Here is a 14,253-nt window from a genome sequence, read left to right as displayed (position 1 = left end):
CTCATTTTCTGGCAGTTTATTATACAGCGGGGCCTCTTCAGCCCGTGTCACCTCTTCCTCTGGGGACATTCCAAAATCTTTGTCTTCTGGCCAGTCCGTGATCACTTCTAACATTCCTGGGCGACTGGGGTTTCCTATGAGAGCCCGCTGTGCGATCAGTGCAATCCACTTACTCCACATGGCGTCAGTCGCGTGATGTGTAGAGGAAACTTTCCCTTTGAACATCCAGCCCAGCACTGGCAGTCGGGGTGCTAAGAGGAGCTGTGTTTCAGTACCAACCACTTCTGAGGCGGCTCGAACTCCTTCATATGCTGCCAAGATCTCTTTTTCAGTTGGAGTATAGCGAGCCTCGGATCCTCGATATCCCCGACTCCAAAAGACCAGGGTTCGGCCTCGGGTCTCCCCAGGTGCTTTCTGCCAAAGGCTCCAGGTTGGGCCATTCTCCCCAGCCGCAGCGTAGAGCACATTTTTAATATCTTGTCCTGTCCAGAATGGCCCAAGAGCTACTGCGTGAACAATCTCCCGCTTAATTTGTTCAAAGGCTTGTCGTTGCTCAGGCCCCCAATTAAAATCGTTCTTCTTCCGAGTAACTTGGTAGAGAGGGCTTACAATTTGACTGTAATTTGGAATATGCATTCTCCAAAAACCCACAACACCTAAGAAAGCCTGTGTTTCCTTTTTATTAGTCGGTGAGGACATAGCTGCTATTTTGTTGATCATGTCCGCAGGGATCTGACAACACCCATCTTGCCATTTTACTCCTAAGAACTGGATCTCCTGCGCAGGTCCCTTGACCTTACTTTCTTTTATGGCAAAACCAGCCTTCAAAAGGATTTGGATTGTTTTCTTCCCTTTCTCAAAAACTTCTTCTGCCGTGTTGCCCCATACGATGATGTCATCAATATATTGCAGGTGCTCTGGAGCTTCACCTTTTTCTAGTGCAGCCTGCATCAGTCCATGGCAAATGGTGGGGCTGTGTTTCCACCCCTGGGGCAGTCGATTCCAGGTGTACTGGACGCCCCTCCAAGTGAAAGCAAACTGAGGCCTGCACTCCGCTGCCAAAGGAATGGAGAAAAATGCATTTAGCAATGTCAATTGTGGCATACCACTTAGCTGCCCTTGATTCCAGTTCATATTGAAGCTCTAACATATCTGGCACAGCAGCGCTCAGCGGTGGCGTGAATTCATTCAGCCCACGATAATCTACTGTTAGTCTCCATTCCCTATTAGATTTCCGCATGGGCCATATGGGACTATTAAAGGGTGAGTGAGTCTTGCTGATCACTCCTTGGCTCTCCAATTGGCAAATCAGCTTATGGATGGGGATCAGGGAGTCTCGGTTGGTGCGATATTTTCGCCGGTGCACCGTCGTGGTAGCAATTGGCACCTGTTGTTCTTCAACCTTCAGCAACCCCACAAACGGAGAGTCTTGGGAGAGACCAGGCAGGGTAGACAGCTGTTCAATCTCCTCCGTCTCCAATCCAGCTATACCAAAGGCCCAACGGTACCCTTTTGGGTCCTTGAAATACCCCCTCCTGAGATAATCTATACCAAGGATGCACGGGGCCTCTGGGCCAGTTGCAATGGGGTGTTTATGCCACTCATTCCCAGTTAGACTCATTTCAGCTTCCAATACAGTTATCTCTTGGGATTGCCTTCTCACACCAGATACAGATGGGTTCTGCCCCTTTATAACTTGATGGCATTAGGGTACATTGTGCACCAGTGTCTACTAGAGCCTTATATTCCTGTGGGTCTGGTGTGCCAGGCTATCAAATCCACACTGTCCAGTAGACTCGGTTGTCCCTCTCCTCCACCTGGCTCGAGGCATGGCCCCTCTAATCCTGGTTAGAATGTCCGTTACTCACTTTCTGCACACGTGAATCAGAAGTCCCTTCAAGGGGATCAGAAATGAGATCAGCCCATCTACTGCGTCTGGGAGACTGCTCACGGGAAACTGGAGCAGCAGTTTTCCAAGAAGAATTCTCTTTTCTGGTTGCTTTTCTCACAACTCCTGTACCCGTGCATCCAGGACTGAGGTAGGTTTTCCATCCCACTTTCTCATGTCCTCTCCATGGTCACGCAGATAAAACCACAGGTTAGCCCGTCGTGTGTACTTTCTCCCTCCTCTCTCTTGGGCAGAGGAACGTTTACTCCCAATAACTGCGATGCGGGCCTGTACAGGTGAGGAGGAGGACAGATCCACTTTGAATTGCTGGAACTCTCAGGACAATTCCTCTACAGCTGAGACACAGGCCCGAAGGGAGGAAGAGAGACTTCCTTCGTATTGCCAGAATTGGATAGCCAATTCATCCACCATTTGTCCATAGCCTTCTTTCCAGGACATTACTGCCAATGAGTTGGCATAGGTTGGTGGTGCACTTCGTAGAAACTTCCGCTACATGGGTTGTGTGCATTGGACTTCATCTGGATCTGTGGGTGACTGCGCATTTTCTGGATCATTATAAATCACCTCCAGCACGGCTAATTCTCTCAGGTACTGGATACCTCTCTCCATGGTGGTCCACTTGCCTTGGTGACATGTAACTTCATCCCTGAAGGGGTATCTTCCCTTTACACCTAACAGAAGTCACCTCCAGAGGCTGAGGACTTGTGTTTTTCTCCCAATCGCCTTGTCGATGCCCCCTTCCCTAGACAGAGATCCCAACTGCTTGGCTTTCTTACCCTCTAACTCCACACTACTAGCCCCACTATCCCAGCATCGGAGCAGCCAGGTAACAATGTGCTCACCTGGGTGGCGGCTAAAATCTTTTTACATGTCACACAACTCACTCAGGGATAGAGATCGGGTAATTATTTCAGGTTCTGCCTCTTCCTCCTGTTCTCGCGATGACCCTGGTTCATCTTCATGTCTCGCTAAGCGAACTGATTTCTTTGTGTGTTTCTTTTTCTGTACAGGGGCGACTGATACTGGCACAGGTTGGTTCTCTGGTTTAGCTGCAGTATCTGTCACCGGGGTAGGGGTAGTCACGGTACCTGTTGTCGTGGTAGGGGCAGCCACGGTGTCTGTTGTCAGGGTTTGGGTAGCCACGGTGCATGTTGTCCTCTTTTCCATCTTTTCCCCCTTTTTCCCCCTGAGGGTGCTGCCTAATATCAAGCAGTGTTTGGTAGATACTGGCCAGGGCCCAGCACAGTGTAATGAGTTGTGTGTCTCTGGGATAGTCACAGCATTTTTCTTTCAACTCTTCTACCACTTCATGAGGGTTCTGTTGTTGTTCGGGAGTGAACTTCCAAGTCACTGGAGGTGAGAAGTTCTCTAGATACCTGCCCATATCCTCCCACATGCTGTGCTACCCATGAGTATCCAGCTTTGGGGGAGATCTCTGAGTGGTCCTCTTAAAGAGCCTTTTTGTAGCCCTAAAGAAGACCTGAAACATATTCAGGAGGCACAGCACTAACAGCACACTGGCTTGCGCATCCCAAGGATATTCAAAATTCTCAGAAGCTGTTGTAATTACTCGTAAGGACAAAAGGGAGGTGAACGGATGGGGTAAGTATCCCCCCCTAACTTACCCATGGATTGGGTGTTATTACCAATAAAATCCGACAGAAGGTGCCCAAAGTATGGAAATGATATCACTGCCTCATACAGATACCAGCTTAACCTCATGACCAGTGATGTAATCATTTCACAAGTCAACATTGCCCAGTACAGCAAAATGATAATCCCAATCGCTCTCCCAGAGATGAGATACGCAACTACAGGCAATATATAGAGCATATAAGAGCTTACAAAATGCCACCATGTAAACAAATGAAACAACATTGTGACTAACATCTATTTATTTAGTATAAGAAATGCGTATGAGAAATTTGTTTCAACACGCTCTGGCGAGATATGTCGTTATCTCAACCCTTCTTGCCCCACGTTGGGTGCCAAAAAAGACTGTGGTGGTTTCAGCCCAGTCAGTACCAAAGGACCACGCAGACGCTCGCTCACTCCTCCCCGCCCCCCTCCGGTGGGATAGGGAGGAGACGGAGGAGAGAAAAGAAAAAAAAACCTGGAACCTCAAGGGTTGAGATAAAGGCAGTTTACTGGGACAAACACAAAGAAATTACAACAACAACAACGGTACTAATGAAAGAATATACAAAAAAGAGTGATGCACAGTGCAACTGCTCACCACCCGGGACCTGACGCTCCGACGCTTCCCCCCACCGAATGTCGAGAGGACACCCCCACTCCCCCGGCCCGCTCCCCATTTATATACTGAGCATGATGTCACATGGTATGGAATAGCTCCTTGGCTAGTTCAGGTCAGCTGCCCCGGCTATGCCCCCACCTCCCAGGTTCCTGTAAAAATTATCTCTATCCCAGCTGAATCCAGGACAGGAACCAAGTGAAAAGGATGAGAGATCGCTCTAGGAACAGCCTTATAATATACAGTAAGATCCCTATTTTATTCTTCAAGGAGGCTAAGACCAATGAATGCTGAGCTTGTCAATGAAAATGAAATTCCTCTGCATGCCAGTGCAGCAACATTCACACATACTCTGCTGATACCTATTTTTGTTATTGGTCTTGCTAGTTTCTGATTGTTATTTTATTAGATAGATTGGCCTGGTATAAAAACAAGGAAAAACTGAACAACTGTAGGAAGACATTGTTCATTACAACTTACCTTGTAAATTCAATTTTTTACATGTGGTTTTGGATGTACCAACAGGACATGCATAGATATCTCCAGTTCTGTTTGTTAGCTGGATAGCCACTCCAGGGTGAACCAACCGACAACCTAAAATAACAGGAATTTCATTAGGTTTTCAATGATACTGGAAAAGACAAGCAGCATTAGTGTTTAGCACACTGTAGGTAACAGGTAAAAAGGCTTTTACCAAATATAGCACCTAAGGCATTCAGAAGTTTTCTCCAGAGCTGTTCTGAAGCTGAGCTTCATTTGCATATTAATACACTGGATTCACCAGAGGCAACTTTGGTAGAGAAGCCTCTGGGGATTAGGCTGCCTCAAATATGTACACTGTTGCTTTTGTGACATTATGTCATAGTGTCAGAAGAAATACAGCAAACATATTAATATATACAAATGCCTACAAATTTAGAAATATATATATTGGGGATTAAATGACAAAAGAATTTATTATCCTGTCAGGTAATGGTTAACTGATTCCTTTTAAGTTATTCTTTTAACTGATAAGAAGCATTTCCTACAGGATCTACTCAGCAACAGTCACATGCTTATCTCTGAGCTTGAACACTACCACACCTTGATGACACTGAGTCAGAAAGAAAATACTGCAGGAGATAATAGACTGCCACATGAAGTATTTAATCCTGAACAAGAAATTTAAGAATTATGATAATTTGTGCCTAAAATACAAAGTGATTCACTTTCTCTGACTCATTCCTTCATCTGCCATATGGTTTCACCTCCAACATCTGCTACTCAAGACACCTTTAATTTTTATCTGAAAGCCTTCAGAAAACCAACTAATTTACCCCCTGGGAATACTGCTTAAGTACACTTATGTTTCAGCACAACTCTCAGAGAGTGAAACCACCAGACAGTGTAGGGCTGGAAGAGAAACTTTTGCAGTTTAATGTGCAGTGAAATGAGGGTAAGATGATCTCAAGGGATATGAAAATATGAAACAGATGATTAGAAAGCAGGGACTGTGGGTGTTTGCTCCAGCAGCAATATGACTTTCGTTTCATACAGAACTGTCTATGGTAGTAATTAATGCATTTATGGGACAGTAAAAGGACAAGCAATGGGACCCCAGCACAGAATATGGAGTTTCAAAAGAAACCATCTTTTTTAGTTGGTCAATAGGTTGCTAAAAGCTCAACAGCGTGGGGTCTTAACTTTTTTCCTTCTTAAAAATGTTATCACAGAGGCGTTACCACTATCACTGATTGGCTCGGCCTTGGCCGGCGGCGGGTCCGTCTCAGAGCCGGCTAATATGGGCTCGCTCTCTCTCGAACACAGGGGAAGCTTCCAGCAGTTTCTTACAGAAGCCACCCCTGTAACCCCCCCCCCCCGCTACCAAAACCTTGCCAAACAAAACCAATACATTCCACCCCTCGCCTCTGTGCATCACATTTTTAAGAACTATCATTAAAATCCACGTTCATCACACAAAGTCTTCACTCACATCACAAAAATAATTCCCCACACCAAAATCAAAATAATATCATCACAAAACTGACAAAAGTGGACAATTTACACACACAATCCACCCCTCATCCCTTCACCACAATTACAACAATAAAGATTCCCCACTCATCAAGCGGCTCTTAACTCTCTAGCTGCGTTCAGTCCATGTTTTGCCCGTTACCTCTCTCAGTTACTATCCTTATCTCAAATTCCTCACATTGCCCGCATTCTCCACCAAAAAGACTGTGATGGGTTGACCCTGGCTCAACACCAGGTGCCCACCAAAGCCGTTCTATCACTCCCCCATCCTCAGCTGGACAGGGGAGAGAAAATATAACAAAAGGCTCGCGGGTCGAGATAAGGACAGGAGAGATCATTCACTATTACCGTCACGGGCAAAACAGACTCAATTTGCAAAACATACTCAATTTATTACAAATCAACCAGAGCAAGGTAATGAGAAGTAAAATGAAATCTCAGAACACCTTCCCACCACCCCTCCGTTCTTCACGGGCACAACTACACTCCCGGATTTCACCACCAAGCCCCCCCAGCGGCACAGGGGGACAGGGATGGGGTTTATGGTCATCACACGTTATTTTCTGCCGCTTCACCTCCTCAGGACAAGGGCTGATCACACTCTTCCCCTGCTCCAGCGTGGGGTCCCACCCACGGGAGACAGTCCTCCACAAACTCCTCCAACGTGGGCCATTCCCACGGGCTGCAGTTCTTCACGAACTGCTCCAGCATGGGTCCTTTCCACGGTGTGCAGTCCTTCAGGAGCACACTGCTCCAGCGCGGGTCCCCCACGGGGTCACAAGTCCTGCCAGAAAGCCTGCTCCGTGGGCTCCTCTCTCCACAGATCCGCAGGTGCTGCCAGGAACCTGCTCCAGCGCGGGGTTCCCACGGGGTCACAGCCTCCTTCGGGAACCCACCTGCTCCGGCGTGGGGTCCTCCACGGGCTACAGGTGGATATCTGCTCCACCGTGGACCTCCCTGGACTGCAGGGGGACAGCCTGCCTCACCAGGGTCTTCACCACGGGCTGCAGGGGAATCTTCGCTCCGGCGCCTGGAGCATCTCCTCCCCCTCCTTCTTCACTGACCTTGGTGTCCACAGGCTTGTTTCTCTTACATGTTCTCACTCCTCACTCCGGCGGCAGTTTCTCCCCGTCCCAACTTTTTTCCTTCTTAAAAATGTTATCACAGAGGCGTTACCACTATCGCTGATTGGCTCGGCCTTGGCCGGCGGCGGGTCCGTCTCAGAGCCGGCTAATATGGGCTCGCTCTCTCTCGAACACAGGGGAAGCTTCCAGCAGTTTCTTACAGAAGCCACCCCTGTAACCCCCCCCCCCCCCGCTACCAAAACCTTGCCAAACAAAACCAATACAAGCCCTCACCCTGAAGAATAAAGGATACCCCTCTGGACTACTGAAATAACGCCAGCATCCTAGCCCCTCTAACACCTCTGTGAAACCCTCCCATTATCTGGCATCATAGATAAGTAACTGTAGCAAGACCAACTCCAGGGATGTCTAGATCAAGAAAGAAGCAGATGGATGATGACGCCATAGAATTACAGTTGCTTTGCAAAACGGTTGTGTGTGTGTGTTAAGTAGTGATTGGACAAATCATGTTGTACCTGAATGCTTGAAAGGTATAAGAACCAAACGTAAAACCACATTTGGGGTGCCCCAATTTGAATGGGAGATCTCATGAGCAGGAATAAAAGAATTACTCTTGTAATTTTATACTTTGTGTCGTAGCCTCTCTCCTTGGTTGGCACGGGCCAGTTGAGAAATTTCATGACAGATAACACTACTAGGTGCTGTCTGTTTTACTGTTCTGACATTGCTGCAGAGTAAGAGATCTATTTAAATTTAACCACAACCGCATTAGTTACTCCAAAAGACTTGTCTTTCTCTTGATAACTCCCTATTTGTGGCCCACACATTGATCTCCTCGGCTCCCAGAGCAGATGAATAAACTGCTCTTCATCCGGAGTTAAGAAATCTCAACAACCTCCTGTACATACAAGGACTGATTCCAAAGTTATGCTTAAAAGAGCAGTTTGTGCTGGACTGACAGCTTCCTATGTGTTTTTAATAAAGACAGTAAGTATTCAAACCTACTCAAATTTATTATCCTGGCATGTTTCCATCATGTTCAGTGGGAATAACTTTCCTTTACAGAAAACTCACATAAATTGCATGTTTTTAAACTGACCTGCAGTTTTTCTTTTCTTCCTTTATCTTGGTACAACAAACAGCTTTGTCCTTAGACTACCATGATTTCTTCTCAACAATATCACAAAGAAATTTAAAGTACATGAGGCTAACAAGCTGTACACACATATATGATATATATGTAGTTAAGTCACTGGTTTTGATGCCTCGAACAAAGGCAGGAGAAGGAAAATTTTACTGTATCGCTGCACTAATGAACTTTTGCTTGCTTGAATAACTTCAAAATTTTGGTATGTACTAATTAGATAAGAAAAACCTTGAGCTTTGTCAATGGTATGCGCTAAAGGCGCCAACAGACAGGAGGCCTCGGGCCTGATGTGCCTTGGGCCCTGATGATAAGCTTTGAGTTCTGCTGAGTTTTTGTAATTAAAACTTGCCAAGGCCAGCTAACTAGGAGAAAGAGATGACCCACACTGCGCGCGACCAAAGGGTGGACGCTATGTAAATGATAATATGAATATGTGTCGTGGTTTAACCCCAGCTGGCAACTAAGCACCATGCAGCCGCTCACTCACTCCCCCCGCACCCAGTGGGATGGGGGAGAAAATCGGGGAAAAGAAGCAAAACCCGCAGGTTGAGATAAGAACGGTTTAATAGAACAGAAAAGAAGAAACTAATAATGATAATGATAACACTAATAAAATGACAACAGCAATAATGAAAGGATTGGAATGTACAAATGATGTGCAGGACAATTGCTCACCACCCGCCGACCGACACCCAGCTAGTCCCCCGAGCAGCGATTCCCCACCCCCCACTTCCCAGTTCCTATACTAGATGTGATGTCACATGGTATGGAATACCCTGTTGGCCACTTTGGGTCAGGTGCCCTGGCTGTGTCCTGTGCCAACTTCTTGTGCCCCTCCAGCTTTCTTGCTGGCTGGACATGAGAAGCTGAAAAATCCTTGACTTCAGTCTAAACACTACTGAGCAACAACTGAAAACATCAGTGTTATCAACATTCTTCACATACTGAACTCAAAACATAGCACTGTACCAGCTACTAGGAAGACAATTAACTCTATCCCAGCTGAAACTAGGACAGAATAAAATAAATTTTGCTTGCTGTAGGTAACGGTGTGCACGATAGGTGGAGCAATCCCCCATGCACCCAGCACTGCAGTAAAGAATGCCTGCTTTCTAAAACTCCAAAATCGAGTCTTAGAGAGTGTCTTTGACCGGCTTTTTCGGTAACAATTTGGCAACCCATATGTGACCCTGCCTTTGAACATCGACAGCTCCGTGGGATCTCTGGAACTCTAGCCGGCACCAAGGACTTATCGGGGATAACCTCTCATTCCTGGACCCAAAGATTTCAAGGCAAGTCCCCTGGAAAGGTGAGAAGGCATTCTTTCTTTTCCCTTGGGGTTAGAGTCCCCAAACTGTCTGCCTGGTCAGACAACACGTAAAGCCCACAGAGGTTGGACTAGGCACCTGCGGGGGTTAGAGTCCCCTGACTACGGGGTTAGAGTCCCTGATTCTAGAGTATCTACCGGGTTAGAGTTCCCAGCCGGTTGGACGGGTAATACTGCTGTGGTTGTGAATGATATAATTGTGCTTGGTTTTTGGAATTTGGTTATTGGAAATATTGTTTTGTTTGCTTGGATCATATAGTTGTTCTGTTACTCATACTTAATATGGGTGGGGAATCGTCTAAGGGAGGTATTTTGAAAAAGTCACCTTTGGGATGTATTTTGGGACGTTGGAAGCAGATTGCCGGACCCCCGGGTGGGGTCCCGACAAGGGAAAATTTGATTAAGTATTGTAATCAATGGTGGCCACTGTATAAATTGGATGATGGAGTAAGTGGCCTACGAATGGTATGTTAAATTATAACACCTTATTACAGTTAATGTGATTCTTGAGGAGAGAAGGAAAGTGGGATGAAGTGTTGTATGCGGATATGTTCTTTAAGGAGACATCCAGAGTGGCAAAAGGAATATTTGAGTGTTGCTGTGTTTGTATACGATGAGCACGAGGAAAAGCAGAAAACTGAGCAGTAAAAAAAAAGAAAAAGAGGAGCAAAGCAACAAGTGGCTTATGAATGGTATGTTAAATTATAACACCTTATTACAATTAATGTTATTCTTTAGGAGAGAAGGAAAGTGTTGTATGCGGATATTTTCTTTACTTTGAGGAGACATCCAGAGTGGCAAAAGGAATGCGGTATAAATCTTGCACCTAGTGATCCCGTCGTTTAAAAAAAATCAAAACTGGGACTATAACAATGTAGGGGACTCAGCTGTTTGTCAGACAGAGCTCTGAAATTTAATAGAAGCCATTAGGGCATGTGGAGAGCTAGGGGTAAATTGGTAAATTGGACTAAAAGTGCAAGAATGCAGGCAGAGACCTGACGAGCATCCCAGTGATTTTTGGAGGCTCAGACAAGCTCTGCTAACAAAATTTTAACGATGCACTCACAATTAGTGTCTTTGTGGGTCAAACGGCCCCTGATTTAGAGAAATAATTTGAGTGTTGCTGTGTTTGTATACGATGAGCACAAAGAAAAGCAGAAAACTGAGCAGAAACAAAAAAAAAAAAGAAAAAGACAGAAAAAGAGGAGCAAAGCAACAAGAGGCTGATTTACTGGCAGCCGCTTTTGCAAGGAATTTACAAGTGAGATAAGGAATCATCATTATATTTATACCTTCCACATGATGCAAAAATATATAAGCAAGTCTAGCTGCTTGTTCTGAAGTTTTATTGAACATAATTTGTTTAACTCTAGATTTAAAATATGGAATTCTATGTCTCTGTTCTTTATTCTGCAGTCCTAGTCTCTGGGATTGAAGCGAAAGCTTGATGGAAATTTACTAGCCAAAACTTTTTAACAAGCAGCAGCAATGAACTATGTAACAGTGATATTGTGAAACATATATGTAAGCATATGGTAATCTTTTAATGGCATTTATCTTTGTCCTGGGTTCAGCTGGGATAGAGTTAATTTTTACAGGAACCTGGGAGGTGGGGGCATAGCCGGGGCAGCTGACCTGAACTAGCCAAGGAGCTATTCCATACCATGTGACATCCTGCCCAGTATATAAATGGGGAGCGGGCCGGGGGGTGGTCTCTGTTTTTCGGTGGGGGAAGTGGCGGAGCGTCGGGTCCCGGGTGGTGAGCAGTTGCACTGTGCATCACTCTTTTTGTATACTTTTTCATTAGTGCCGTTGTTGTTGTTGTAATCTCTTTGTGTTTGTCCCAGTAAACTGCCTTTATCTCAACCCTCGAGGTTCCAGTTTCTTTTTCTTTTTTTTTCTCCTCCGTCTCCTCCCCATCCCACCGGAGGGGGGCGGAGGAGTGAGCGAGCGTCTGCGTGGTCCTTTGTTACCGGCCGGGCTGAAACCACGACAGTCCTTTTCTGGCGCCCAACGTGGGGCACGAAGGGTTGAGATAACGACAGATCTGGCCAGAGCGTGTTGAAACAAATTTGCCAAACGCATTTCTTAGATATATAGATGTTAGTCACAATGTTGTTTCATTTGTTTACATGGTGGCGTTTTGTAAGCTCTTATATGCTATCTGTATTGCCTGTAGTTGCGTATCTCATCTCTGGGAGAGCGATTGGGATTATCATTTTGCTGTACTGGGCAATGTCGACTTATGAAATGATTACATCACTGGTCATGAGGTTAAGCTGGTATCTGTATGAGGCAGTGATAATATTTCCATACTTTGGGCGCCTTCTGTCGGATTTTATTGGTAATTACACCCCATCCATGGGGAAATTAGGGGGGGATACCTCCCCCCGTCCGTTCACCTCCCTTTTGTCCTTCCGACTAATTACAACAGCTTTTGAGAATTTTGAATATCCTTGGGATGCGCAAGCCAGTGTGCTGTTAGTGCTATGCCTCCTGAATATGTTTCAGGTCTTCTTTAGGGCTACAAAAAGGCTCTTTAAGAGGACCACTCAGAGATCTCCCCCAAAGCTGGATACTCATGGGTGGCACGGCATGTGGGAGGATATGGGCAGGTATCTAGAGAACTTCTCACCGCCAGTGACTTGGAAGTTCACTCCCGAACAACTACAGAACCCTTATGAAGTGACAGAATATTTGAAAGAAAAATGCTGTGGCTATTCCAAAGACGTACAACTCGCTGCACTGTGCTGGGCCCTGGCCAGTATCTACCAAACACTGCTTGATATTATGCAGCACCCTCGGGGGGAAAAGGGGGAAAAGATGGAAAACAGGACAACATGCACCGTGGCTACCCAAACCCTGACAACAGACACCGTGGCTGTCCCTACCACGACAACAGGTACCATGACTACCCCTACCCCGGTGACAGACACTACAGCTAAACCAGAGAACCAGCCTGTGCCAGTATCAGTCGCCCCTGTACAGAAAAAGAAACACACAAAGAAATCAGTTCGCTTAGCGAGAGATGAAGATGAACCAGGGTCATCGCGAGAACAGGAAGTAGAGGCAGAACCTGAAATAATTACCCGATCTCTATCCATGAGTGAGTTGCGTGACATGCGAAAAGATTTTAGCCGCCACCCAGGTGAGCACATTGTTACCTGGCTGCTCCGATGCTGGGATAGCGGGGCTAGTAGTGTGGAATTAGAGGGTAAGGAAGCCAAGCAGTTGGGATCTCTGTCTAGGGAAGGGGGCATCGACAAGGCGATTGGGAGAAAAACACAAGTCCTCAGCCTCTGGAGGCGACTTCTGTTAGGTGTAAAGGAAAGATACCCCTTCAGGGATGAAGTTACATGTCACCAAGGCAAGTGGACCACCATGGAGAGAGGTATCCAGTACCTGAGAGAATTAGCCGTGCTGGAGGTGATTTACAATGATCCAGAAAATGCGCAGTCACCCACAGATCCAGATGAAGTCCAATGCACACAACCCATGTGGCGGAAGTTTCTACGAAGTGCACCACCAACCTATGCCAACTCATTGGCAGTAATGTCCTGGAAAAAAGGCTATGGACAAACGGTGGATGAATTGGGTGTCCAACTCCGGCAATACGAAGGGAGTCTCTCTTCCTCCCTACGGGCCTGTGTCTCAGCTGTAGAGGAGTTGTCCCAAGAGTTCCAGCAATTCAAAGTGGATCTGTCCTCCTCCTCACCTGTACAGGCCCGCATCGCAGTTATTGGGAGTAAGCGTTCCTCTGCCCAAGAGAGAGGAGAGAGAAAGTACACACGGCGGGCTAACCTGTGGTTTTACCTGCGTGACCATGGAGAGGACATGAGGAAGTGGGATGGAAAACCCACTTCAGTCTTGGATGCACGGGTACAGGAGTTGCGAGAAAAAGCAACCAGAAAAGAGAATTCTTCTTGGAAAACTGCTGCTCCAGTTTCCCGTGAGCAGTCTCCCAGACGCAGTAGATGGGCTGATCTCATTTCTGATCCCTTTGAAGGGACTTCTGATTCACGTGTGCAGAAAGTGAGTAAGGGATATTCTAACCAGGATTAGAGGGGCCCTGCCTCCAGCCAGGTGGAGGAGAGGGACAACCGAGTCTACTGGACAGTGTGGATTCGATGGCCTGGCACATCAGACCCACAGGAATATAAGGCTCTAGTGGACACTGGTGCACAATGTACCCTAATGCCATCTAGTTATAAAGGGGCAGAACCCATCTGTATCTCTGGTGTGACAGGGGGATCCCAAGAGCTAACCGTATTGGAAGCTGAAATGAGTCTAACCGGGAATGAGTGGCATAAACACCCCATTGCAACTGGCCCAGAGGCCCCGTGCATCCTTGGTATAGATTATCTCAGGAGGGGGTATTTCAAGGACCCAAAAGGGTACCGTTGGGCCTTTGGTATAGCTGGATTGGAGACGGAGGAGATTGAACAGCTGTCTATCCTGCCGGGTCTCTCCCAAGACCCTTCGGTTGTGGGGTTGCTGAAGGTTGAAGAACAACAGGTG

At 46.5% G+C, this 14,253-nt stretch overlaps 1 protein-coding gene across 1 annotated transcript; it reads left to right on the top strand.

The window, feature by feature from the left end:
* The first annotated feature begins 2,890 nt into the window (after positions 1-2,890).
* Positions 2,891-14,124, top strand: LOC126035319 (uncharacterized). Its single transcript, XM_049793820.1, has 2 exons — positions 2,891-2,984; positions 12,608-14,124. The coding sequence occupies exon 2, from the start codon at positions 12,643-12,645 to the stop codon at positions 13,795-13,797; it is 1,155 nt and encodes a 384-aa protein (XP_049649777.1). The 5' UTR covers positions 2,891-2,984; positions 12,608-12,642; the 3' UTR covers positions 13,798-14,124.
* The last annotated feature ends 129 nt before the right edge of the window (positions 14,125-14,253 follow it).

This window comes from Accipiter gentilis, chromosome W (genome assembly GCF_929443795.1).
Source record: "Accipiter gentilis chromosome W, bAccGen1.1, whole genome shotgun sequence".
Taxonomy (NCBI): Eukaryota; Metazoa; Chordata; class Aves; order Accipitriformes; family Accipitridae; genus Astur; species Astur gentilis.
The sequence above is the reverse complement of the archived record's forward strand: the minus strand, read 5'-3'. Positions and strand labels throughout refer to the sequence as shown.

Bases quoted from the DNA above. Each gene is read 5' to 3' on its own strand.
- LOC126035319 (XM_049793820.1), top strand. From the start codon at position 12,643: ATGACTACCCCTACCCCGGTGACAGACACTACAGCTAAACCAGAGAAC.